The sequence below is a fragment of the Nerophis ophidion genome, linkage group LG08, assembly GCF_033978795.1.
Source record: "Nerophis ophidion isolate RoL-2023_Sa linkage group LG08, RoL_Noph_v1.0, whole genome shotgun sequence".
NCBI classification, from domain to species: domain Eukaryota; kingdom Metazoa; phylum Chordata; class Actinopteri; order Syngnathiformes; family Syngnathidae; genus Nerophis; species Nerophis ophidion.
The window spans coordinates 29099274-29127141 of NC_084618.1; the positions used below are offsets into that span (position 1 = coordinate 29099274).

Consider the following 27868-nt stretch of genomic DNA (forward strand, 5'->3'; position numbering starts at 1 on the left):
ATATACACATATAGATAAATACACATACATACATATATATGTATGTACAGTGGGCAAAAAAGTATTTAGTCAGCCGTTTGTGCAAGTTCTCCCACTTAAAATGATGACAGAGGTCTGTCATTTTCATCATAGGTACACTTCAACTGTGAGACAGAATGTGAAAAAAAATCTAGGAATTCACATTGTAGGAATTTTAAAGAATTTATTTTGTAAATTATGGTAAAAAATACGTATTTGGTCAACCATTCAAAGCTCTCACTGATGGAAGGTTTTGGCTCAAAATCTCATGATACATGGCCCCATTCATTCTTTCTTTGACACGGATCCATCGTCCTGTCCCCTTAGCATCGGACCAGGACTAAAACAAAGCGATATCCCCGTGTGCTCGGGTGAAATGGTCTAATGAGGTCCATGTCAATTCTCTCGAACGGGACCTCTATCAGCGGCAATGGGCGTAACGGTGCCCTTGGGGTGGCCGCTGGATTCACCAGCTGGCAGTCCGGGCAGGCCGCGTCCTCGCTGCTGTCTTCGGCTCGCTCTCTGTCTTTTGCGCTCGTCTGCTTCTCCCCTGCCTCCTCTTCCTTCTCCCCTTTTATACGCTGAGAGGAGATAGGCAGATTGTGAGCCGGTGTGTGAGCCACGCACCTGATCTCGATCACTTGCGGCGTCGCTCTCGGCACGCCCCGCGTCCTCGCTCCGCTGCATTTTCCGCCTCCTGACCGCCATCTTGAGCAGGGCCAAGGCGTGTCCTGCCCCGCCGTGGGCTCCGCCTCTCCACAAGCATATAATCCTCCATATTGGCAGACACATTCATTTATTTAAATTCCTTCCAAAAAATTTAACAATATTTTGCATCCGACAAAAAACGCCCACAAACGCTGGCTTACTCTAATAAAAATGCAATGTTTGTTATAAATACATTTAAAAAAGAAAAGAAAAAATGCTGGCTTCAGCTGGAGAGACCTGTGTCTGCCGGCTGAGCGCCCCCACTTCTCCCAGTGTGGCGAGTCAGAGTACTGCTGAGGCATTGAACGGCAAGTTGACAATATATCGCCCCTACTTTGAGGCAGAGGTACATGCTGCCTCATGGCCTGCCTTTTCCCCGTGGCAACAAGCATGCGCCCCCTCGCACGCACACGCCGAATACACACTGTGTGTAGCCGTGGAGGCACCGCCTGTGTCTGCCTCACTTTCTCGTATGCTGTGTTGTTTTGATCAGGAACATGGAAATTACGCGATTTTGACCGTGAAATTATCAAATTAAACAGGATCACACCAAAAATCACATAGAAAGCATAAACAAAAGAAAATATTAAAACGTATTTTATTTTATAACATCTCATGATTAAGCCACCTGGTGGCAGGTGAGGCACTGCCTCACTTGTCTCCCCTGACAGCACGTCACTGATACATACATATATACAAACATATACATACATACATTCATATATATATATCCATCCATTTTCTACCGCCTTATTCCCTTTTGGGGTCGGCGGGGGGGCGCTGGCGCCTATCTCAGCTACAATCGGGCGGAAGGCGGGGTACACCCTGGACAAGTCGCCACCTCATCGCAGGGCCAACACTGATAGACAGACAACGTTCACACTCACATTATATATATATATATGTAATATATATATATACACAAATACAAACCCTGTTTCCATATGAAATGGAAATTGTGTTAGATGTAAATATAAACAGAATACAATGATTTGCAAATCCTTTTCAACCCATATTCAGTTGAATGCACTACAAATACAAGATATTTAATGTTCAAACGCATAAACTTTTTTTTTTTTTTTTTTGCAAATAATAATAAACTTAGAATTTCATGGCTGCAACACATGCCAAAGTAGTTGGGAAAGGGCTGTTCACCACTGTTTTTCATCACCTTTTCTTTAACAACACTCAATAAACCTTTGGGAACTAAGGAGACACATTTTTGAAGTTTTTCAGGTGAAATTCTTTCCCATTCTTGTTATATGTACAGCTTAAGTTGTTCAACAGTCCGGGGTCTCCGCTGTCGTATTTTAGGCGCCACACATTTTCAATGGGAGACAGGTCTGGACTACAGGCAAGCCAGTCTAATACCCGCACTCTTTTACTATGAAGCCACAGCTGTTGTAACAAGTGACTTGGCATTGTCTTGCTGAAATGAGCAAGGGCGTCCATGATAATGTTGCTTGGACGGCAACATATGTTGCTCCAAAACCTGTATGTACCTTTCAGCATTAATGGTGCCTTCACAGATGTGTAAGTTACCCAAGCCTTGGGCACTAATACGCCCCCATACCATCACAGATGCTGGCTTTTGAACTTTGCACCAACAACAGTCATGTTGGTTATTTTCCTCTTTGGTCCGGAGGACACGACGTTCAGCGTTTCCAAAAAAACTATTTCAAATGTGGACTCGTCAGACCACAGAACACTTTTCCACTTTGCATCAGTCCATCTTAGCTGAGCTCGGGCCCAGAGAACCCAACAGTGTTTCTGGGTGTCGTTGATAAATGGCTTTGGCTTTGCATAGTAGTTTTAACTTGCACTTACAGATGTAGCAAAAAACTGTAGTTACTGACAGTGGTTTTCTGAAGTGTTCCTGAGCCCATGTGGTGATATCCTTTACACACTGATGTCACTTTTTGATGCAGTACCCCCGCCTGAGGGAACGAAGGTCCGTTTATATCATCACTTACGTGCGGTGATTTCTCCAGATTGTCTGAACCTTTTGATGGTATTATAGACCGTAGATCAGGCTCTTTTGATGTGGCTCTTTTGATGACTGCATCTGGCTCTCGATAAATATGAGCTGACACTGCTTTAACACAATAAGTAATGAATAATTCCACTTGTAATCAAAGTGTTAACATGCTCATGCATTTGAATCCATCCATCCTTTTTTCTATCGCACTTGTTCAAGAAGTTGCATTAAGGGTAAGAAGTGATTTATTTATTATCGGTTAGTTTAGGGCTTGCCCTCCTGGGGGTTCTTCAGACCACCAAACACCGACATGAGAGCCTGTTTTAGTGTTACAATATTTTTTTATTTTTCAATAAGTCTCTCAGTTGCTTCCCAGCAATTGTCTTTTTCCTCTTTTGTTCTCGCTCGCACTCTGGCTCCAGCCCCAACCCTGTCTCTCCTCCTGCCTGCTGCATATAAATTACATAAAAGGCCTGGGTGGGCCATCCACGCACCTGTCGCTGATTTCGAGGCTGGTCCTGCAACACCCCGCTTCGCTGCAGGCCACGCCCCCTCCCACAGTTAGCTTCAGAATAACAATGTTATTACAAAGAAAAAGAGACCTATTATAATCTAGAAATGTTGGTCTTACTTAAAAAATGAACGCGTTTAGTTGTGTTCAGTGTTGAAAAAAATATTACACGGCTCTTGCGGGAAATACATTTTAAAATATTTGGATTCTTGGCTCACTCAGCCAAAAAGGTTCCCGACCCCTGCGTAGATGGTGAAATTCCTAAATTTCTTGCAATAGCCCGTTGAGAAATGTTGTTCTTAAACTCTTTGACAATTTGCTCACGCATTTGTTCACAAAGTGGTGACCGTTTCCCAATCCTTGTTTGTGAATGACTGAGCATTTCACGGAAGCTGTTTTTATACCCAATCATGGCACCCACCTGTTCCCAATTAGCCTGCACACCTGTGGGATGTTCCAAATAAGTGTTTGATGGGAATTCCTCAACTTTATCAGTATTTATTGCCACCTTTCCCAACTTCTGTGTCACGTTTTGCTGGCATCAAATTCTAAAGTTAATGGTTATTTGCACAAAAAACAGTTTTTATCAGTTTGAACATCAAATATGTTGTCTTTGTAACATATTCAAGGTGGCAGAGGGGTTAGTGCGTCTGCCTCACAATACGAAGGTCCTGCAGTCCTGGGTTCAAATCTTTCTGTGTGGAGTTTGCATGTTCTCCCCGTGAATGCGTGGGTTCCCTCCGGGTACTCCGGCTTCCTCCCACTTCCAAAGACATGCACCAGGGGATAGGTTGATTGGCAACACTAAATTGGCCCTAGTGTGTGAGTGTGAGTGTGAATGTTGTCTGTCTATCTTTGTTGGCCCTGCGATGAGGTGGCGACTTGTCCAGGGTGTACCCCGCCTTCCGCCCGATTGTAGCTGAGATGGGCGGCAGCGCCCCCCGTGACCCCAAAAGGGAATAAGCGGTAGAAAATGGATGGATGAGTTGAAAATGATTTGCAAATCATTGTATTCCGTTTATAATTACATATAACACAATTTCCCAACTCATATTAAAACGGGGTTTGTATATATACATATACATATATACATACATACATATTAAGGCTGCGAATCTTTGGGTGTCCCACGATTCGATTCAATATTTATTCTTTTGGTCGCAATTCGATTATATATCGATTTTTTTCAATTCAACGCGATTCTCGATTTAAAAACGATATTTTTCCGATGAAAAATTATTCTGTATTCATTCAATACATAGGATTTCAGCAGGATCTACCTCAGTCTGCTGACATGCTAGCAGAGTAGAAGATTTTTTTTAAAAAGCTTTTCTAATTGTAAAGGACAATGTTTTATCAACTGATTGCAATAATGTAAATTTGTTTTAACTATTAAACAAACCAAAAATATGACTTACTTTATTTTTGTGAAAACTTTGGACACAGTGTGTTGTCAAGCTTATGAGATGCGATGCAAGTGTAAGCCACTGTGACACTATTGTGCTTCATTTTTATTTTTATAAATGTCTAATGATAAGGTCAATTGGGGATTTTTAATCACTGCTATACTGAAATTATAATTAATATTGATACTGTTGTTGATAGTATTCATTTTATTTCACTACTTTTGGTTTGTTCTGTGTCGCGTTTGTGTCTCCTCATTTGCTCTGTTTATTGCAGTTCTGAGTGTTGCTGGGTCAGGTTTGGTTTTTGAATTGGATTGCATTGTTATGGTATTGTTGTGTATTGGTTTGTTGGATTCATAAAAAAAGATAAAATAAAAATAAAATTGATTTAAAAAATGAGAATCGATTCTGAATCGCACAAATATATATATATATATATACACATACATATACACATACACATACACACACACACATATATATATATATATATACATATATATATATACATATACATATATATATATATATATACATATATATATATATATACATATATATATATATATATATACATATACATATGCATATACATATATACATATATATATATATATATATATATATATATATATATATATATATATACATATATATATATATATATATATATATATATATATATATATATATATATATACTGTATTTCCTTGAATTGCCGCAGGGCATATAGTACCGCCTGGTCAAACTCGTGACGTCACGAGTGACACTTCCCTTGTCATCATTTTCAAAATGGAGGAGGCTGATTTCAATATTAAATCGCATAAAGGGAAGAAGGTTAAGAGCTATACAGTAGGATTTAAGGTCCAAGCTTACATCACACTCAAATTTTTACTGCATAACTTTGGTAAGTGCCGGAGTGAGAAGAGGTTTTAAAATAATTAGCGCATGCTTACTTTTACCGAATGCCTTTGATAAGCGCAGGAGTGAGAAGAGGTTTTAAATTAATTAGCACCCCCGGCGGCAATTCAAGGAAATACGGCATATATATATATATATATATATATATATATATATATATATATGCCCATATATATATATATATATATATATATATATACATGGGAACCCACGCATTCACGGGGAGAACATGCAAACTCCACACAGAAAGATCCCTAGCCTGGATTTGAACCCAAGACTGCAGGAACTTCGTATTGTGAGGCAGACGCACTAACCCCTTTTCATATATATATATATATATATATATATATGTATATATATATATATATATATATATATATTACCAAATAGTAGCCCGTGCGTTTATTTCACAAAATGTGTAGCTGAGATAGGCGCCAGCGCCCCCCGCGACCCCGAAAGGAATAAGTGGTAGAAAATGGATGGATGGATGGTTTCTCAGTTCGAACATTAAATATCTTGTCTTTGCAGTCAATTCAATTGAATATACGTTAAAACGGATTTCCAAATCATTGTTTTCTGTTTTTATTTAAGAATTACACAACGTGCCAACTTCACTGGTTTTAAGTTTTGCGCACACACACACGCACACACACACACAAAAACACACACTATATACATATATGTATTGATTAGAATATTCGGTAACTTTCATAAACTACAATTCCCTTTTTAAAAAGGAAATGTTAAGGAAGATATCATTGTGGACAATATCCATTATGTAATGATCACAGTAATAAGAGAAATGACCACATTCCTAAAATAACAAAACAACAAAAATACATTATATAATTTGCTTATCACATACAATTGTAAAGTGGATACAACAATATAGCAGGAATTCTAATAGACTTAAAGGCCTACTGAAACCCACTACTACCCACCACGCAGTCTGATAGTTTATATATCAATGATGAAATATTAACATTGCAACACATGCCAATACGGCCTTTTTAGTTTACTAAATTGCAATTTTAAATTTCCCGGGAGTTTCTTCTTGAAAACGTAGCGTAATGACGACATACGCTTGACGTCACGGGCTGTTAGGAAATATAAGCGCTGCACACACAAACAGCTAAAAGTCGTCTGCTTTAACGGCATAATTACACAGTATTTTGGAGATCTGTGTTACTGAATCTTTTGCAATTTCTTCAATTAATATTGGGGAAGTCAAAGTAGAAGGATGGAGTTGGGAAGCTTTAGCCATTAGCCGCACAAACACACGGTGATTCCTTGTTTAAAATTCACGGAGGTGAAACTTTACTATGGATCACAGCGAACATGGATCCCAACCGAATGTCAACCAACTGGTTTCGGTGAGAAAATTGTGGTAAAAAGTCGATTCTTACCGGATATCAGCTGAGCTTGTGCCGTCCATAGCTGCCGTCGACTCCCCTGAGACATTGGCGTCAAGACACCCGTGGACACACCCCTCCGACTATCAGGTACTGTTAAACTCACTAAAACACTAGCAACACAATAGAAAGATAAGGGATTTCCCAGAATTATCCTAAAAAATGTGTCTTAAAAACATCAGAATCCGTCCCAATGTTTTTTTTTTAACAATTTTTTTTTTAAACTAATTTTTTTTTTTTTTTGCTAGTCAGTCGCTATTAATATCCTCAATCACGAATCTTTCATCCTCGTTCAAATTAATGGGGAAATTGTCGTTTTCTCGGTCTGAATAGCTGTTTTTGTTGGAGGCTCCCATTAAAATCAATGTGAATATATGAGGAGCCATCAACATGTGACGTCATCGTCTGTGCCTTCCGGTAGAGGCAGGGCTTTTCTCTTAGCACCGAAATTTGCTAACTTTATTGTGGATGTTCTCTACCAAATCCTTTCAGCAAAAATATGGCAATATTGCGAAATGATCAAGTATGACACATAGAATGGACCTGCTATCCCCGTTTAAATAAGACAATCTCATTTCAGTAGGCCTTTAATTTTAATAGTTACAGTTTGAATATTTGCCCCAGTAAGCAGCAATAAAAGGAATTTGCAAAAGAAAGGAGTGTACAGTTTTATTACCATAACGGTACAAAAGGGCAATCAGGACATAATGACGTTCAGTCGTCTATAAGCTTAAATTACAGTGTAAATTCCATAAAAGAACGTGTTCTTTAACCGTACGTATGGCTTCCTTGCGTAAAAGGAATGGGCAGCGTGTAATAGTCGACGCAATGGTGGCGTTTAAGGGCTTTGGCACATTTGCACACTTGGCTGTTTAACCAGTCATTTGCTTCCTGTTCAGCGGCCGTAAGCCGACACCATCTCAGACCTTTTTGCGTTTCTGTCAAGGCCGAGGAGCAGCAAGAAGAGCGTGACTCGTGGTCACGTGACCACAGGAGCACTTTGATTGGAAGCATTTGAGCTAAAAAAACAAATGAAGTAGAGAGAAACCTCCACATTCAAACGCTGTAAGGTTCAAACTAAATGTAATTTTATGTGGCGTTAAACTTATTTATACAATTTTTCCTCTGTACATTAACTGCTTGTTGCAAGTCACTTAACAAGCGTGCTTCCATTTCAATGACCCATACTTGCACAAAAGCACCACTCTTGCATGGCAAAAATTTTATCGTTAAAAATAGTAAACAAGAGAAACAGCTGGTGACAATACCGCTGCCCTCCGCAACATAAAGTCTGCAGCGAATAATACTAAGTAGAGATTATTAAGGCCATGTTAGCAGCATGCTAAGCCTGAAGCGAGTGAATAATCAAGGCTGCAAAGGCAATGACTAATCTTACAGTCGTTTCCCTTTTCTCTCTTGTTCTTCTTTTTTGCCGTGGCAGCGTGTCTACCGGTTCTCACTTTTGACCACTTTATCCGTGCGGAGCATTATGAATTATTGGAGATCCATCGTTCAGTCCACTGACATGACAGCAGTGCAGTGTTCCATGCAAAAACAACAACAAAATGATCCAAAACACACAAAAAAGTGGGCTTGGCAAAGAGCCCGGGTGGCACATCAAGGTAAAGTGGGTCTTATCTTTTGAAAAAATGTCGCCAATGTTCCTTTCGGGCCTCCACTTACCTTCACAGACGGCGTCAGTGCTCATTCATCTGGGAAATCTTCACGCTCTCCTTTTCGACGCCCAAGAGCTGCTCCTTGACTTCGGGCGGCAGCGTGTTGAAGAGCTTGTTCTCCACCACCAGGCCGCTCCTCTCCAGCAGCCGGCACTGGGACAGCTCCACGGGGAGACAATCCAGGTTGTTGCCGCGCAGCTCCAGCTGGGTCAGACCGCTGAGTTCGCCCACGCGCGACGACAGAGTCTCAATGCAGTTGTTGCCCAGGAGGAGCGTGCACAGTTTCCTGCACTGGAACAGCTCCATGGGCAGCGTTTCTATCTGAGAAGAAGGTTTATGGAAGATTTAAGCTTAAGGAAGTTGTATACAAAACTTTCAGGTCCATGTTCATGAAAGACCGCAACGTGCAAAAGCAAAATAAAGGTATTTATTATAGTTTCTTACACGCCACAGGTTGCAGTGCCATTTCACAAAAGCTTTGCCCCGGTTTTCGGCTGAAACTACCGTATTTTACGGACTATAAGTCGCAGTTTTTTTCATAGTTTGGCCGGGGGTGCAACATATACTCCGGAGCGACGTATGTGTGAAATTATTAACACATTACCGTAAAATATCAAATAATATTATTCATCTCATTTGCGGAAGAGACAAAGAAAATGTCAGCAATCGTCAAACACATGTCAACCAATAAGAATTTGGTGAGTTGGGGTCAAGGCAGAACTGTACTGCAGATTACACAATATCAAATAATATTATTTATCTCTATTGGAGCGGTTTAGGTCGGTTGGTAGGGCAGCCTTGCCAGCAAATTGAGGGTTGCAGGTTCGATTCCCGCTTCCGCCATCCTAGTCACTGCCGTTGTGTCCTTGGGCAAGACACTTTACCCACCTGCTCCCAGTGCCACCCACACTGGTTTAAATGTAAAAATTAGATATTGGGTTTCACTATGTAAAGCGCTTTGAGTCACTAGAGAAAAAGCGCTATGTAAATATACTTCACACTTCATCTCATTCGCGGAAGAGACAAAGAAAATGTCAGCAATCGTCAAACACATGTCAACCAATAAGAATTTGGCGGGTTGGGGTCATGGCAGAACTGTACTGCAGATTACACAATATCAAATAATAATATTTATCTCTATTGGGGCGGTATAGCTCAGTTGGTAGGGCGGCCGTCCCAGCAACTTGAGGGTTGCAGGTCCGAGCCCCGCTTCCGCCATCCTAGTCACTGCCGTTGTGTTCTTGGGCAAGACACTTTACCCACCTGCTCCCAGTGCCACCCACACTGGTTTAAATGTAAAAATTAGATATTGGGTTTCACTACGTAAAGCGCTTTGAGTCACTAGAGAAAAAGCGCTATATAAATATACTTAACTTCACTTCACACTTCATCTCATTCGCGGAAGAGACGGAGAAAATGTCAGCAAACATCACACACACGTCACCAATCTTTTTACACACACGTCAACCAATAAGAATTCGGCGAGGGAGGGTCATGGCAGAAGTGTATTGTGGGTCATGGAATGCCAACTGCTATATGCCACAGCCGTGGCTATTAAAATGGATAATTTCCTCGTTGGCGGTAACTTATAAAATCTGAGAAGGGCTGAACAAAAATGGCACAGAAAAGGAAATCATGTACTGCAGATTACAAGCTGGACAGCTATTTCATCGGATTTATCGATTAGGAGTGACAGATTGTTTGGTAAACGTATAGCATGTTCTATATGTTATAAGTATTTGAATGACTCTTACCATAACATGTTACGTAAAATACCAGGCACCTTCTCAGTTGGGTATTTATGCGTCATATAACGTACACTTATTCAGCCTGTTGTTCACTATTCTTTATTTATTTTAAATTGCCTTTCAAATGTCTATTCTTGGTGTTGGGTTTTATCAAATAAATTTCCCCCAAAAATGCGACTTAAACTCCAGTGTGCCGTATATATGTTTGTTTCCTTCTTTACTATGCATTTTCGGCCGGTGCGATGTATACTCCGGAGCGATTTATAATCCGAAGAATATGGTACTCTGTTTGCACAAGTATCACTCTGCGGACTCGAGTACCCAAACAAAGAATGCTTTGTTTTCTTTCATTTAGTGGGACTGCAAAACAGTCCATAGTGGGGCCAAAGAAAGTTGTGAGTTGCAGCACTTTGACAAAGGAGGTGAGAAACACTACTGAATTCTCAAAAGAACTCGTAACAAAGTGGCTATCATCGTCACCAAGAAGAGATTTCAATGATAGCGTTTCATTCGCTATTTATGGATATTTCATAATTTTCTGCTTGTAACTATTCCACATAAAATTTATTTTGTCTTCATATTGTTGGGTATCTGGAATGGACTGATTATATTTATAGGGTAGTGAATTTCGCAACAACACATGAGTCATTTCCATTCAGATTCTTGGGATTTAAAATCGATTCCTGATTCGACACGATATGATACTCAATACGAACAGATTTTGCAATAATAAAATATCTTCAAATCAGGTCAAAAAAGCTTCTTTTGGTTAAAAAACTTTTTTTATCTGACTCTTCAAATGTTCAAATCAGAAAAATAGTCGCAATCTGGTTGTGAATCTATTTTTTTTTTCCTGGCACCATCAAGGAACGTTATCATCAGGAAAATCTGCTTTGGTTTTTCGTACGATTTGGAACCGATTACAAACAGAAAACAAGGGGTACCACTGGGTGTGTATACAGACAAAGCCCAGCAGTACCACTAGTAAACTGCGTAGACAGTATTGTGATTTGTGAACAGCAGGAACTTGTTGACATGTCCAAACGTAAAACAGCTACTTTCCTTCATTGTCTCTGGGGGAGATTTTAGATTCTAAGTGGCGCCCTCTGGTGGACTAATTGCGATCCCAATCAAACAATGGCTGTGTGGGAGTGTACGACACTTAAATACACAAGGTGGATAGTTCCTTAAATACTGGCCTCCACTCGAATTGACACCTTCTTCAGTTACTTCAATAAATAAGCACCACACTCCAAATGGATATACTTGCTGGTGTGACTAGATGAGCTTTTCAATTACCTAACGACCTCCTGGGCACACGAGGAATTTGTACAACTGAAGATGTTCAATTGAACAAAACAAAGCAGTAAATAACTTCTTACTCTGTTTGCTGTCACGGCGAAGTACTGCAGGTTATGGAGTAAGCCCACGTTGGCCGGGATGCTGGTCAGGTTGTTGTGGCTCAAGTCCAAGAGGCGCAGCCTGAGGCAGGAAAAGAGCTGGCTGGGCAGCTCCTCAATCTTGTTCCTGTTGAGATACAGCCTCTCCAGGTTGTTCAGGTTGCCGATCCAAGGGGGAATGCATGCGATCTGGTTGTACCAGAGCTTCAGGCACACCAGGCGGCGCAGTTCCTGGATGGTGATCATGTCATCCATGGTCTTCAGGTTGTTGTCCTTCAGATTGATCTCCTGCAGGTTGTGCAGGCTGAAGATGGGAGTTGGGATCGGCTCCAGGTCGCAGCGCACCAGCTCCAGCTCGCTCAGGTTGACCATCTTCTTCACGTTGTTGAGCACTGTTAACTTGGTGCCGTCGTTGTTTACGGAGAGCTTAAGTAGGTGCGCACTCAGATCGATCACCACCTGCGGCAGCTTGCACAGGTTGCTCTTCAGACGGAGAACTTTGAGACGTTTGAGCTCCCGCAGGCCGTCAAGCACGATGTGGCGGCTGTTGTCGGCGCTCAGGTTGCCGGTGAGGTAAAACTCGCTGAGATTCTTGAGGCTGTAGATCCACAGTGGGATTTCCTTGATGTCGGTGAATTTGATGTGGAGAGACTTGAGCTTCTCCCTCAGGAAAATCAGGGCGGCGGACTCAATTTTGGCGGGTGTGTGGTAGAGCCACAACTCTCGCAGGTTGGAGAGCTTGGCGATGATGGGCGGGATGGTGACGTCAGGGATGAACTCCAGCTTGAGCCCCTCTAGCTCCACCAGGTCAAAGACGGTCTCGGGGACGCCGCTCAGCATGCACAGGTGCAACTCCAGCTTCTCCTGCGGGTTCTTGGTGATGTGCTGCCTCAGCTTCTCCAGCGTCCACTCGTTATTGAGGTTGAGCTGTCGCAGCTTGTTCTCGCTCACCTCCGACAAGAACACGGCAAAGCGCTTGGAGTACAGCGGGTCGTACTGGTCCGTCATGTGCAACATGAAAGCAAAATCGTTCTTCAGGTCAGGGATGTCGCTGTACCGGCTGTCCTCACGGATGGACTCGAAGGAATAGCGTGTGAGGGAGCGCCTCAACATCCAGCACAGCGTGTAGACGGAGATGACGCCGTACATCACCACCAGGCTGATGTAGAAGGAGGCTAAGATTTTGAAAAGTGTTGCTAACGGGTGAGCGCAAATGAAGGTGCTGTATCCCGTCACCTTCTCTGTCTCCACTGCGCACATAACATTGAAGCGGATGAAGAAGACGTAGTACCCGGCGTAGCTAATGATCACCAAGAACATGATGACTTTGATGATGGTCTGACGGATGTAAAGACGGTGAATGATGTCTCCTTCCTCCACATGGATTCTGAACTTTTTCACCTTCTCAAAAAGAGCCTTGGCCTGCTCTCCTTCCTTTTTATCCATGATCCCTTGCTCAATTTTGGACCTTGTTTGCTGGAGAATGGGAACGCTGGCCTCAACGTCCTTGCTAGTAGTCGAAGTCTTCTGGTCCATGGCGCCGTTTATTTTCTCCAACGGTTTGGAGTCTCTCTCCTCCACGACTGTCTCAGACAAAGCCCTGGTGGTCCATGGGGAGTTGAAGCACTTTAAGAGGATGGACACAAAGTGCTCCAGTTTGGAACTGGTGCGCGGGAACTTGAACCAGAAGTTGCTGCAGGCCAGGAAGATGAGCGTGTGGAACAGCACCAGGTACGGAAAGTACTTGGCAAACCAGTGCAGGGTGCTCTCGTAACACACAGCGTCGATGTAGCTGTACTGTTGGCGGTCCAGCTCGTTCTGGACGCCTTTGAGCTCTAACGTGTTCGGGGTGGTCCTGGCCTCGCAGATGTCATCGTTGACGGCCCTCTTACAGGGCAGGCAGATCATCTTGTCCTGCGTGATCTGCAGCGTGCCGCCGAACACTGCGATCATCAGCATGACGATGGAGAGGTAGTCATTGAAAACATCCCACCATGGCTTCAGAATACGGTACCCCGGCTTCGTTTCGGCCAAGTACCGGAACTCTGTGACGGGAATCATGATGGATTACCTGGAGGGACGTGGAGGGATTAGCTGGTTGAATTGTGGACAGGAAATCGTAAGCATCTTGTCACTTTTCTTTGTAGTTTCTCTTCATTCTACGGTTAATTACTTTTACAGCGGTACCTCAACTTAAACATGCCCCAACGTAAAAGTGTTTTGACATAAGAGCAAATTTTATTCTTGAGGTTGTAGCATAGCAAATGTTCAGTTTTACTCGCTAGCATTAGCTTATAACTAAAAATCAACTCAAGTTTGTTTTTCCAATATTGGGAAGGAAGTACGCAGGTATGAAGGACAGTGCTAATAAGAGAAGGACAGTGCTAATAAGATGCGGATTATGTTTAATTGAATTTAAAGAAAGAAAGAAAAAAACATGAGAGAGCGCACAGCAGAGTTGGTGAAGCAGTTGGAATGTACTGAGGCAGAATGAGTACAAACCCCATTTCCATATGAGTTGGGAAATTGTGTTAAATGTAAATATAAATGGAATACAACGATTTGCAAATTATTTTCAACCTATATTCAGTTGAATATTCCACAAAGACAACATATTTGATGTTCAAACTGATTAATGTTTTGTTTTTTTTTGCAAATGATCATTAACTTTAGAATCCGATGCCAGAAACACGTGACAAAAAAGTTGGGAAAGGTGGCAATAAATACGGATAACGTTGAGGAATGCTCACCAAACACTTATTTGGAACATCCCACAGGTGTGCAGGCTAATTGAGAACAGGTGGGTGCCATGATTGGGTATAAAAACAGCTTCCATGAAATGCAAAGTAATTCCCAAAAAAGGATGGGGCGAGGTTTACCACTTTGTAAGCAAATTGTCGAACAGTTTTAAAACAACATTTCTCTTCGAGCTATTGCAAGGAATTTAGGGATTTTACCATCTACGGTCCGTAAAATCATCAAAAGGTTCAAAGAATCTGTTGAAATCACTGCACGTAAGCGATGATATCACGGACCTTTGAACCCTCAGGCAGTACTGCATCAAAAACCGACATCAGTGTGTAAAGGATATCACCACATGGGCTCAGGAATACGTCATAAAACCACTGTCAGTAACTACAGTTGGTCGCTACATCTGTAAGTGCATGTTAAAACTGTACCCTGCAAAGCAAAGCCCATTTATCAACAACACCCAGAAACGCTGCCGTTTTCGCTGGGCCCGAGTTCATCTAAGATGGAATGATGCAAAGTGGAAAGTGTTCTGTGGTCTGACAAGTCCACATTTCAAATTATATTTGGAAACTGAGGACGTAGTGTCCTCCGGAACAAAGAGGAAATAACCATCCTGATTGTTATCGGCGCAAAGTTCAAAAGCCAGCATCTTTGATGGTATGGAGGTGCATTAGTGCCCAAGGCATCGGTAACTTACACATATGTGAAGGCACTATTAATGCTGAAAGGTCCATACAGGTTTTGGAGCAACATATGTTGTCATCCAAGCAACATTATCATGAACGCCCCTGCTTATGTCAGCAAGACAATGCCAAGCCACATGTTACAACAGTGTGGCTTCGTAAAAAAAGAGTGCGGGTGCTTTCCTGGCCCGCCTGCAGTCCAGACCTGTCTCCCATCAAAAATGTGTGGCGCATTATGAAGCGTAAAATACGACAGCGGAGACCCCGAACCGTTGAACGACTGAAGCTCTACATAAAACAAGAATGGGAAAGAATTCCATTTTCAAAGCTTCAACAATTAGTTTCCTCAGTTCCCAAACGTTTATTGAGTGTTGTTAAAAGAAAAGGTGATGTAACACAGTGGTGAACATGTCCTTTCCCAACTACTTTGGCATGTGTTGTAGCCATGAAATTCTAAGTTAAATATTATTTGAAAAAAAAAAAAAAAAAATGTATGAGTTTGAACGTCAAATATCTTGTATTTGTAGTGCATTCAACTGAATATGGGTTGAAAATGATTTGCAAATCAATGTATTCCGTTTATATTTACATCTAACACAATTTCCCAACTCATATGGAAACGGGGTTTGTAATAATATCCCAATGGTGGTCATTCATCCATGAAAATATGGAAAAGCTGCTGATGAGAAGCAGCTCAAAGGAAGCAGTAGAAGTCCCCTCTCCAAGGAAAATGCTCTGCATTGTTATTACATTACTTCATAAAACTACTATACTTGTTAGTAGTACATGCTATAGCATTGTTTATCACACAGGATTTCTAAGTTTTTTTTTCTTTTTTCAATTGATTTCAAAGGACAATGATGACTTGAGACACAAGTGTTTGGGGTACAGAGTTATGTCACACAACCCATTAGGCTCGTACGTTTAGTTACTACTGCATTTGTATAGTATTGTTGTACACAAACACCAAACCAGTGAAGTCGGCACGTTGTGTAAATCGTAAATTAAACAAATACAATAATTTGCAAATCATTTTCAACCTATATTCAATTGAATGGACTGCAAAGACAAGATACTTAACGTTTGAAGTGGGAAAACTTTAATTTTTTGCAAATATTAGCTCATTTGGAATTTGATGCCCGCAACATGTTTTGAAAAAGCTGTGTGACAAAAAGACTGAGAAAGTTGAGGAATACTCATCAAACACTTATTTTGGAACATCCCACAGGTGAAAAGGCTAATTGTGAACCGGTGTGTGCCATGATTGGGTATAAAACCAGCTTCTATGAAATGGTCAGTCATTCACAAACAAGAATGGGGTTAGGGTCACCACTTTGTGAACAAATGCGTGAGCAAATGGTCGAATAATTTAAGAAAAACATTTCTAAACGAGCTATTGCAAGGAATTTAGGGATTTCCCCATTTGAGGTCTGAAATATCATCAAAAGGTTCAGAGAATCTGGAGAAATCACTCCACATAAGCGATGATATAGCGAACCTTCAATCCCTCAGACGTTACTGCATCAAAAAGCAACATCAGTGTGTAAAGGTTATTACCACATGGGCTCAGGAAAACTTCAGAAATCCACTGTCAGTAACTACAGTTTGTCGCTACATCTGCAAGTGCAAGTTAAAACGCTACGATTCAAATCCAAAGCCATTTATTAACCACACCTTCGCTGGGCCCCGAGCTGATCTAAGATGGACTGATGCAAAGTGTTTTCTGGTCTGATGAGTCCACATTTCAAATTGTTTTTGGAAACTGTGGACGTTGTGTCCTCCGGCCCAAAGAAGAAAAGAACCATCCGGATTGTTATAGGCACAAAGTTCAAAAGCCAACAACTGTGATGGTTTGGGTGTGTATTAGTGCCCAACGCATGGGTAACTTACACATATGTGAAAGCACCATTAATGCTGAAAGGTCCATACATGTTTTGGAGCAACACATGTTGCCATTCAAGCAACGTTAACCCCTGCTTATTTCACCAAGACAATGCCAAGCCACGTGTTACAACAATGTGGCTTCATAGTAAAAAAGTGCGGGTAGTAGACTGGCCTGCCGCTAGTCCAGAACTGTCTTCCAATGAAAATGTGTGGCGCAAAATGAAGCCTAAAATACGACAACGGAGACCTCAGACTGTTGAACAACTTAAGCTGTACATCATGGGTGTCAAACTCTGGCCCCCGTGTAATTTCATTTGGCCCTTGAGGTGATATCAAATTAAGATTAGAGCTGGCCCGCCGTTATTATACAGGGGCGGTGCTGCTGTAACAATGCATTTGCCAACCCTCACGATTTACCCGAGAGACTCCCGAATTTCACTGCCCCCCCCCGAAAATCTCCCGGGGCAACAATTCTTCCGAATTTCTACCTATTTCCACCCGGACAACAATATTGGGGGCTTGCCTAGAAGACATTGCCTTTAGCGTCCTTTATAACCTATCGTCACGTCCGCTTTTCCGCCATACAAATAACACCGGCCCAGTCACATAATATCTGCGGCTTTAACACACGAATGAATGCAACGCATACTTGGTCAACAGCCATACAGGTCACACGGAGGGTGGCCGTATAAACGACTAACACTGTTACAAATATGCGCCACACTGTGAAGCCACACCAAACAAGAATGACAAACACGTTTCGGGAGAACATCTGCACCGTAACACACGTAATACCCACAACCCTTTACAGCACTAACTATTCCTGGATGCCACAATATACACCCCCGCTACCACCAAACCAGCCCCCCCCCCCACCACACCAGGCCCCCCCAATTTTTATTTAAATTTTATTTGATATGCCATTGATATTTTTTAATTATTATTGATAGGTTGATTGGCAACACTAAATTGGCCCTAGTGTGTGAATGTGAGTGTGAATGTTGTCTGTCTATCTGTGTTGGCCCTGTGATGGGGCGACTTGTCCAGGGTGTATAATGCCTTCCGTCCGAATGCAGCTGAGGTTGGCTCCAGCGACCCGAGAAGGGACAAGCGGTAGGAAATGGATGGATGGATGATTTGAAACTGACTTTGCATGTCACTATAAAGTTATATAAGCCTCACTTGTTCAATGCTCACTGCAAAACTTGTTTGGATCCCTCTTAAAAGGTTAATTTGTGCTTAATCTTAGCCCGCGGCTTTGTTCCGTTTGAAATTTTGGCCCACTCTGTATTTGAGTTTGACACCCCTGCTGTACATCAAGCAAGAATGGGAAAGAATTCCACCTGAAAATCTTAAAATATTGGTGTCCTCAGTTCTCAAACGTTTACTGAGTGTTGTTAAAAGGAGAAGCCATGCAACACAGTGGTAAAAATGTCCCTGTGCCAATTTTTTTCCTATGTGTTGCTGCCATTGAATTCTAAGTTAATAATTATTTGCGAAAAATGTTACAGTTTCTCAGTTCTAACATTAAAATGTCTTGTATTTGCAGTCTATTCAATTGAATATAAGTTGAAAAGGATTTGCAAATTATTGTATTCTGTTTTGATTTACAAATTACACAATGTGCCAGCTTCATTGGTTGTGGGTTTTGTACTATTCCAGCTCAAAATTTTCACTAACTACCCAGACTCATGATATGTATATACACTGCTGTGCAAACATTGCTTCAACGTCCTACATCAGGCCTAGGCAGATATTTTGACTAGGGGGCCACATTTACAGAAAAAAATGTGTCTGGGGGCCGGTATATCTATTTTTAGAGACACTAATACAAAACTTCACAATAATGTCTGATTGAATGCTAAAAACGTTATGACAGACCGCCTTAAAACACTTAATGGAATTTTACATTGTCCTATGAACGATAAAACACTGAATATTGACAAAATATGAATGACACACGTCCTTTCAAATGAAGTGAAACGGAACAAAAATTCAACAAACAGTGATATATGAACGAAGGGTACAAAATAAACCCACCTACAATCTGACACATCTGATATATCACTAAGCTTTAGAACTTTTGTGAAAAGCTCCTTTTGCGTCTGTGGAAACACTTCCCGCCCACACTGCCTGGTCCCTCGTCTGCGCTGCTGTGACGGAGATGACCATAATAACTAATTCCATTACCATAGTGACTGGTATATCATCCATAAGCACAGATTCCAACCATTGAAATGCTTTGCATAGTTGAAGACTTACGGTCATTAGAAAACATGACTGCACATCATAATGGCAGCTACACTTTCCATCTTAAAAATCTAAAAAAATATTGAAAGGTTTGAAAAGCTTAACGGGCCGCATGTGGCCCCCGGGCCTTAATTTGTCCAGGTCTGCCCTACATGAACATACAAACCCCGTTTCCATAAGAGTTGGGAAATTGTGTTTGATGTAAATATAAACAAAATACAATGATTTGCATATTATTTTCAACCCATATTCAGTTGAATATGATCAAAGACAACATATTTGATGTTCAAACTGATAAACATTTTTTTTTTTTGCAAATAATCATTAACTTTAGAATTTGATGCCAGCAACACATGACAAAGAAGTTTGGAAAAGTGGCAATAAATACTGATAAAGTTGAGGAATGCTCGTCAAACACTTATATGGAACATCCCACAGGTGTGCAGGCTAATTAGGAACAGGTGGGTGCCATGATTGGGTATAAAAACAGCTTCCCAAAAAATGCTCAGTCTTTCACAAGAAAGGATGGGGCGAGGTACACCCCTTTGTCCACAACTGCGTGAGCAAATAGTCAAACAGTTCAAGAACAACGTTTCTCAAAGTGTAATTGCAAGATATTTTGGGATTTCAACATCTACGGTCTATATTTCATCAAAAGGTTCAGAGAATCTGGAGAAATCCCTCCACGTAAGCGGCATGGCCGGAAACCAACATTGAGTGACCATGACCTTCGATCCCTCAGACGGCACTGTATCCAAAACCGACATCAATCTCTAAAGGATATCACCACATGGGCTCAGGAACACTTCAGAAAACCACTGTCACTAAATACAGTTGGTCGCTACATCTGTAAGTGCAAGTTAAAGCTGTACTATGCAAAGCGAAAGCCATTTATCAAAAACATCCAGAAACGCGGCCGGCTTCTCTGGGGCTGAGATCATCTAAGATGGACTGATGCAAAGTGGAAAAGGGTTCTGTGGTTTGACGAGTCCACATTTCAAATTTTGGGGGAAAATATTCGACATCGTGTCATCCGGACCAAAGGGGAAGCGAACAGTCCAGACTGTTATCGACGCAAAGTTCAAAAGCCAGCATCTGGGATGGTATGGAGGTGCATTAGTGCCCAAGGCATGGGTAACTTACACATCTGTGAAGGCACCATTAATGCTGAAAGGTACATACAGGTTCTGGAACATATGCTGCCATCTACGCGCCGTCTTTTTCATGGACGCCCTTGTTTATTTCAGCAAGACAATGCCAAACCACATGTTACAACAGCTTGGCTTCATTAAAAAAAAAGAGTGCGGGTACTTTCCGGGCCCGCCTGCAGTCCAGACCTGTCTCCCATCGAAAATGTGTGGTGCAATATGAAGCGTCAAATACAACAGCGGAGACCCCGGACTGTTGAACGACTGAAGCTCTACATTAAACAAGAATGGGACCCTCACAACACAAAGGTCCAGAGTAGTCCTGGGTTCAATCCCGGGCTGTGTGGAGTTTGCATGTTCTCCCCGGGACTGCGTGGGTTCCCTCCAGGTACTCCGGCTTCCTCCCACCTCCAAAAACATGCACCTGGGGATAGGTTGATTGGCAACACTAAATTAGCCCTAGTGTGTGAATTTGAGTGTGAATGGTGTCTGTCTATCTGTGTTGGCCCTGCGATGAGTTGGCGACTTGTCCAGGGTGTACTCCGCCTTCCGCCAGATTGCAGCTGAGATAGGCACCAGCGCCCCCCGCTATCCCAAAAGGGAATAAGCGGTAAAAAATGGATGGATGGATGGATGAATGGATGGGAAAGAATCCCACTTTCAAAGCTTCAACAATTAGTTTCCTCAGTTCCCAAACGTTTATTGAGTGTTGTTAAAAGAAAAGGTGATGTAACACAGTGGTGAACATGTCCTTTCCCAACTACTTTGGCCCGTGTTGCAGCCATGATATTCTAAGTTAAATATTATTTGCAAAAAAACAACAAGGTTTATGAGTTTGAACATCAAATATGTTGTCTTTGTAGTGCATTCAATTCAATATGGGTTGAAAAGGATTTGCAATCATTGTATTCCGTTTATATTTACATCTAAAACAATTTCCCAACTCATATGGAAACGGGGTTTGTAAATTAATATACTTCAATAATCTTGTAAGGTAATTTAAATGCATAGCCATGGCATATTTGAGGTACAATGCTAGTTTGGGAGTAAAATGTATATCGACAAAGGTGATTTTTTTTTTTATTCTTAACAATATCAAGGAATCTTGTTTTGGTTTCTTACATATCAAACCACACACTGCTACTTCCCCCTTATATATGTGAAAAGGCAATAAACATTTTTACTTTCGTGGTCGTCTTGCCAGTAGGGTAAAGTCTACTTTGGAGAACTCCATTAGCAAATGCAAACACAATCTCGTTTCAGTTTGAAAAGCTAGTAATATCATTTTTGAAAAATGCGTTAAAACTAGGTTCAACTGGTCGTCCCTGACGCGGATGACGTCACCTTGTTGGCGCCACACGACTCTAAGAGAATTATTATTTTAAGAAAATAGAGTGGAAATAAAACACAAACATTAAAGTAATATATTTTTTAAGAAAATAAGGTGGAAATAAAACACAGACATTAAAGTAATGTTTTTTTTAAGAAAACAGAGTGGAAATAAAACAAAAACATTAAAGTAATGTTCTTTAAGAAAATAGAGTGGATATAAAACACGAACATTAAAGTAATGTTTTTTTTAAGAAAATAGAGTGGAAATAAAACACAAACATTAAAGTAATGTGTTTTTAAGAAAATATAGTGGAAATAAAACACAAACATTAAAGTAATGTTACATAAGAAGTGGTTCCCTCAACAACGTATAAGGACACCACCGCGGTCTTCAAATGCAATGTTACTATTACTATTAAAAATAGATTTGGGACATGAAATATTAACATTTACAAAGAAGATACCATAACATGAAACAATATTACATTTAATAAAAAAAAAATAATAATTTTAGGGGCGCTTGGACACGAATGAAGCGCCGCTTGACAACCAAAAGCAGGACGGTCACTTCCGGGACACACTTACACTTTTTTTTTTTTTTTACGGACGCCGCTGTCTCTCACCTCGTCCACCCGCGAGAGACGCATCTCTCCGCGTCGAAGACAGGCGGACGGCGGTTCGGTGGAGCCAGTAGTTTGACAGCCAGGACTGTAAACGCCTCCCGAACCGTTACGTGATGGCCGCTGATTCGTCTGCTTGCTCCAACCTTCCGGAAGTAGTACATGTTTGTCTTTTTTTTTTTTTTTTTTAGCTCGTTTCAAAATAAAAGCATGCGGACCCACGCCTAAACGGCAATGGCGTGATGTCATGAAACCGCGACAGCAAACTTCGAACTAAAACGTCGGTGGCTTTGGGTCAGACGTGTCGTGGTCATGCTGTTCCCCAGGTGTTTAAATCGTTTACTTTCAGGACGAATATCAAAACCCACTGTGACTTTGCAGTGGCTTTCGCCTGTAAGGTGTGGACTTCTTGCCGTACCAACACCTTCTTCTTCACTTAACCGGTTACGTCATATTTGCTACGATGGCTGCAGAACGAGAAGCTTCTCCACCACTCAGAGTAAAAAAACACGGCAAGCTCTGAATGGTCAGATTATTTCGACACACTTGCACCTAGTGTACACATGCAAGGTATTGTTCTTTACTTTTGCTGAAAGTGTTCATCCATAGCAGGGGTCACCAACCTTTTTGAAACCAAGAGCTACTTCTTGGGTACTGATTAATGCGAAGGGCTACCAGTTTGATACACACTTAAATAAATTGCCAGAAATAGCCAATCTGCTCAATTTACTTTTAATAAATAAATCTATATATCCATCCATTTCCTACCGCTTATTCCCTTTTGGAGTCACGGGGGGCGCTGGCGCCTATCTCAGCTACAATCGGGCGGAAGGAAGTGTACACCCTGGACACGTCGCCAACTCATCGCATATATATAAACAATGGGTATTTCTATCTGTCATTCCGTCGTACATTTTTTCTTCCTTTTACGGAAGGTTTTTTGTAGAGAATAAATGATGGGGAAAAAAACACTTAATTGAACGGTTTAAAAGAGGAGAAAACAGGAAAAAAATGAAAATAAAATTTTGAAACATAGTTTATCTTCAATTTCGACTCTTTACAATTCAAAATTCAACCGAAAAAAAGAACAGAAAAACTAGCTAATTCAAATCTTTTTTGAAAAAAATTAAAAAATAATTTATGGAACATCATTAGTAATTTTTCCTGATTAAGATTCATTTTAGAATTTTGATGACATGTTTTAAATAGGTTAAAATCCAATCTGCATTTTGTTAAAATACATAACAAATTGGACCAAGCTATATTTCTAACAGACAAATCATTATTTCTTCTAGATTTTCCAGAACAAAAATTTTAAAAGAAATTCAAAAGACTTTGAAATTAGATTTAAATTTGATTCTAAAGATTTGCCAGAATACTTTTTTTGAATTTTAATCATAAGTTTGAAGAAATATTTCAAAAATATTCTTCGTCGAAAAAACAGAAGCTAAATTTTAGAATTCAATTAAAATATATTTATTATTCTTTAAAATAAAAAAAAATAATTTACTTGAACATTGATTTAAATTGTCAGGAAAGAAGAGGAAGGAATTTAAAAGGTATATGTGTTTAAAAATCGTAAAATGATTTTTAAGGTTGTATTTTTTTCCTCTAAAATTGTCTTTCTGAAAGTTATAAGAAGCAAAGTAAAATAAAATAAAAATAATTTATTTAAACAAGTGAAGATAAAGTCTTTAAAATATTTTCTTGGATTTTCAAATTCTATTTGAGTTTTGTCTCTCTTAGAATTAAAAATGTCGAGCAAAGCGAGACCAGCTTGCTAGTAAATAAATAAAATTTAAGAAATAGAGGCAGCTCACTGGTAAGTGCTGCTATTTGAGCTATTTTTAGAACAGGCCAGCGGGCTACTCATCTGGTCCTTACGGGCTACCTGGTGACCCCTGATCCATAGGGACTGACGTGTTCTGTTGTGCACATTCAGGTCTGCAGCCTTAGGTCCATGCAGAAGATCTCCAAGCAGGCCTACCAAAAGGGTGTTGTGATCGTGACATGTCAAGGATGCAAGAACCACCACATCATTGCTGACAACCTGGGCTGGTTCTCTGATTTACAAGGGAAGAGGTTTGTATTTACTATTATTTACTGTGTCTACAGCAGACCAGGGCAAATTAAAGGGGAACATTATCACCATACCTACGTAAGCGTCAATACATACCTTGATGTTGCAGAAAAAAGACCATATGTTTTTTTAACCGATTTCCGAACTCTAAATGGGTGAATTTTGGCGAATTAAACGCCTTTCTATTTATCACACTCGGAGCGATGACGTCAGAACGTGACGTCACCTCAAACACATTACAAACACCGGCTCTCAGCTCTGTTATTTTCCGTTTTTTCGATTATTTTCTGGAACCTTGGAGACATCATGCCTCGTCGGTGTGTTGTCGGAGGGTGTAAAAACACTAACAGGGAGGGATTCAAGTTGCCCAAAGAAGTGAAAGTGGCAAGAAATTGGACAAAATTTGTTCAAAATATGAGGGTGTGGGGAAAGCCGACGAAATGGTCAGTCGTTTGTTCCGCACACTTTACCGACGAAAGCTATGCTACTACAGAGATGGCAAGATTGTGTGGATATCCTGCGACACTCAAAGTAGATGCATTTTCAACAATAAAGTCAAAGAAATCTGCCGCCAGACCCCCCATTGAATGTCCCGGAGTGTCTGCACATTTTACCGGCGATGCTAAGGCAGACATGGCACAGAGATGTATGGACAACCTGCAGATGCATTTCCAACGATAAAGTCAACTAAATCACAAAGGTGAGTTTTGTTGATGTGATTGACTTATGTGCTAATCAGACATATTTGGTCGCGGCATGACTGCCAGCTAATCGATGCTAACATGCTATTTAGGCTAGCTGTATGTACATTTAAAACTATGTCTACATCCAGCGTTTCCTTCCACCCACATTTAATGCCAAACAAACACTTACCAATCGATAGATTTAAGTTAATCCAGTGTCACAAGATGCGAAACTTTCGATCGTTGGTCTGCAAATTTTACTGGCGATGCTATCGCAGTCAATAGCTATTCGCTCAATAGCTTCAGTTTCTTCTTCAATTTTGTTTTCGCTATCTGCCTCCATACTCCAACCATCCGTTTCAATACATGCGTAATCTGTTGAATCGCTTAAGCCGGAAAAAAGGTTATTATTATTTTTTTTGCCGGCTTTTGACTCGCTCGACTGCTCGTAAAAGCAATGGGACTCTGTCTGTGAAAGTAGCTTGTAGTTACAACTCCAGTGCAGTAAGTGGCGGAAGCCTACTATGCATTGTAACTCCGCCAATGTAATTATATTCCAACTCCGCGTTCTTCTTGGTCATCGCCGCCGCCGCAAATTCCAAATGAGCCAATATTTGCAAAAAATAAAATGTTCCAGTATTAACATTGTCTTGTCTTTGCAGTCTATTCAATTGAATATAGGTTGAAAATGATTTGCAAATCCTTGCATTCTGTTTTTATTTAGGATTTATACAACGTGCCAACTTCACTGGTTTTGGGTTTTGTAAATCTCCATCTTAAGCAGTGATTCTCAAACTAGTACGGGCTCCATAGAGTGGTACACCAAATAATCACATAATTCAAGTACAATGTCATATTTTCTATGTTCAATTAAAATGTTACTGTTTAAACGTTGTGTAATGTTAGTGGCCACAAATATTAAATGTACTTGTTATAAAAAAAAAAAAACGGGGAAAAAAACCTGCCTTGTTTTTAATGAATACTTAGGCCTATTCCGCTACTGTGTTTTAATATTGGTCATTATGGTGGTACTTGGTGGAAAATATTTTGAAAACCACCGATCTGCAGCAAATATCCAGTTAACATACTTTCCTCGAATGGTGTCGCAGGAACATCGAGGAGATCCTCGCTGCCAAAGGGGAGACGGTGAAGAGGCTGGAAGGAGGAGACGCTCTGGAAGTCATTCTTGAAGAGTCCACTTGTAAAAAAGAACTACAGAGTGGTCCTGATGTGGAAGTAACAAACAAAGATACATAGCAGGAGCTGTATGAGAGACAATCATTTTAATATACCGTATTTCCTTGAATAGCCGCAGCATGTAATATGCGCCTGCCTTGAATTACTGCCGGGTCGAACTTGCTCCCCAAATTTATTAGCGCATGCTTACTTTTACCGCCGGGTCAAAGTCGTGACATCACGAGTGACGCTTCCCCTGTCGTCATTTCCAAAATGGCGGAGGAGTTTTTTTTTCCTTTTACTATGTGTAAACCAGGGGTCTTGTTCCACAGCCCTACAGATCACACTGATGGTTGTGATATAAAACAGCTTTAACACCCTTACTAATATGCGCAACACTCTGTGAACCCTCACCAAACACATTTCTGGAAAACATTGGCTCTGTAACACTTTATAAACACAACATAAGAATTACCACGAATTCCAATGCATCCATGACTCTTGGCTATATTATACACCCTGCTAGCACCAACCCCTCCCCCCCTGTATTTGTGCAACATGTGTTTGTTGCTAATTTTCAGTTTTACTTTCAGCGCTGTATGTAGAAATAGCGCCTCCTTTACCCTTTTTGTGTACTTTTTGAAACCACATAATTTCCCCAATATGGGATAAAGTAACTTACCCTAATGTGGCATATGAGAATATTATAAGGTATTGTGTATTAAACTATTTTTCTATTAATGTCACGTGTTTTGAAACACTGTATTTGTGCAACATGTGTTTATTGTTAATTTTTAGTTTTTACTTTCAGCGCTGTATGTAGAAATAGCGCCTCGGAACTGGCAGCTCGTTGCATCAGTCTGCTCTTTTATTCTCTTTCATATTGTCCTTCTTTACCTTTTTCTGCATACTTTTTGAAACCACATAATTTCCCGAATATGGGATAAAGTAACCTACCCTAATGTGGCATATGAGAATATTATAAGGTATTGTGTATTAAACTACTTATCTATTAATGGCACACGTTTTGAAACAAAAACTCTATTTGTGCAACATGTGTTTGTTAATTTTTAGTTTTAATTTCAGCTCTGTATGTAGAAATAGCGCCTCTGAACTGGCAGCTGGTTGCATCAGTCTGCTCTTTTATTCTCTTTCATATTGTCCTTTACCTTTTTGAAATCACATAATTTACCTCAGTGGCCCCCAAACTTTTTGTAGCTGCGTACCGGCCAATGCTTGATAATTTGTCCTGCGGCCCGGCGGGGGGTGGGTGGTGGTTTTTTTTTCTTCTTTTTTCCCCCTTTTGTCATGAAAAAGGGAGTTTTTCTGGGGGGTTGGTGCACTAATTGTAAGTGTATCCTGTGTTTTTATGTTGTTTAATAAATGAAAAAAATATTTTTTTATACATATATTTTTTTAATAATTTTTATTAAAAAATAAAAACAATTCATAAAAAAAATATTCTGCGGCCCAGGCCGCGGCC

The 27868-nt window shown here is 40.6% G+C and overlaps 2 protein-coding genes across 7 annotated transcripts; one reads left to right on the forward strand and one right to left on the reverse strand.

The window, feature by feature from the left end:
* Positions 1-212: 212 nt before the first annotated feature.
* On the reverse strand, positions 213-23284 carry lrrc8aa (leucine rich repeat containing 8 VRAC subunit Aa). Of its 5 annotated transcripts, none has more exons than XM_061908233.1 (4): positions 23215-23284; positions 11761-13849; positions 8638-8951; positions 213-790 (listed from the first exon to the last, which is right to left on the reverse strand). In XM_061908233.1, the coding sequence occupies exons 2-3, from the start codon at positions 13837-13839 to the stop codon at positions 8652-8654; spliced, it is 2379 nt and encodes a 792-aa protein (XP_061764217.1). In that variant the 5' UTR covers positions 13840-13849; positions 23215-23284; the 3' UTR covers positions 213-790; positions 8638-8651. The 5 variants fall into 5 exon arrangements, with proteins under 5 accessions (XP_061764217.1, XP_061764218.1, XP_061764215.1 ...); XM_061908234.1 differs by having other exon boundaries at positions 213-599; positions 22412-23230; XM_061908231.1 differs by having other exon boundaries at positions 22450-23229.
* Positions 22657-27796, forward strand: dnlz (DNL-type zinc finger). Of its 2 annotated transcripts, none has more exons than XM_061908239.1 (3): positions 22657-23016; positions 24389-24528; positions 26319-27796. In XM_061908239.1, exons 1-3 carry the CDS (start codon positions 22759-22761, stop codon positions 26464-26466), a joined length of 546 nt encoding a protein of 181 aa, XP_061764223.1. In that variant the 5' UTR covers positions 22657-22758; the 3' UTR covers positions 26467-27796. The 2 variants fall into 2 exon arrangements, with proteins under 2 accessions (XP_061764223.1, XP_061764224.1); XM_061908240.1 differs by having other exon boundaries at positions 22835-22972.
* Positions 27797-27868: the final 72 nt, after the last annotated feature.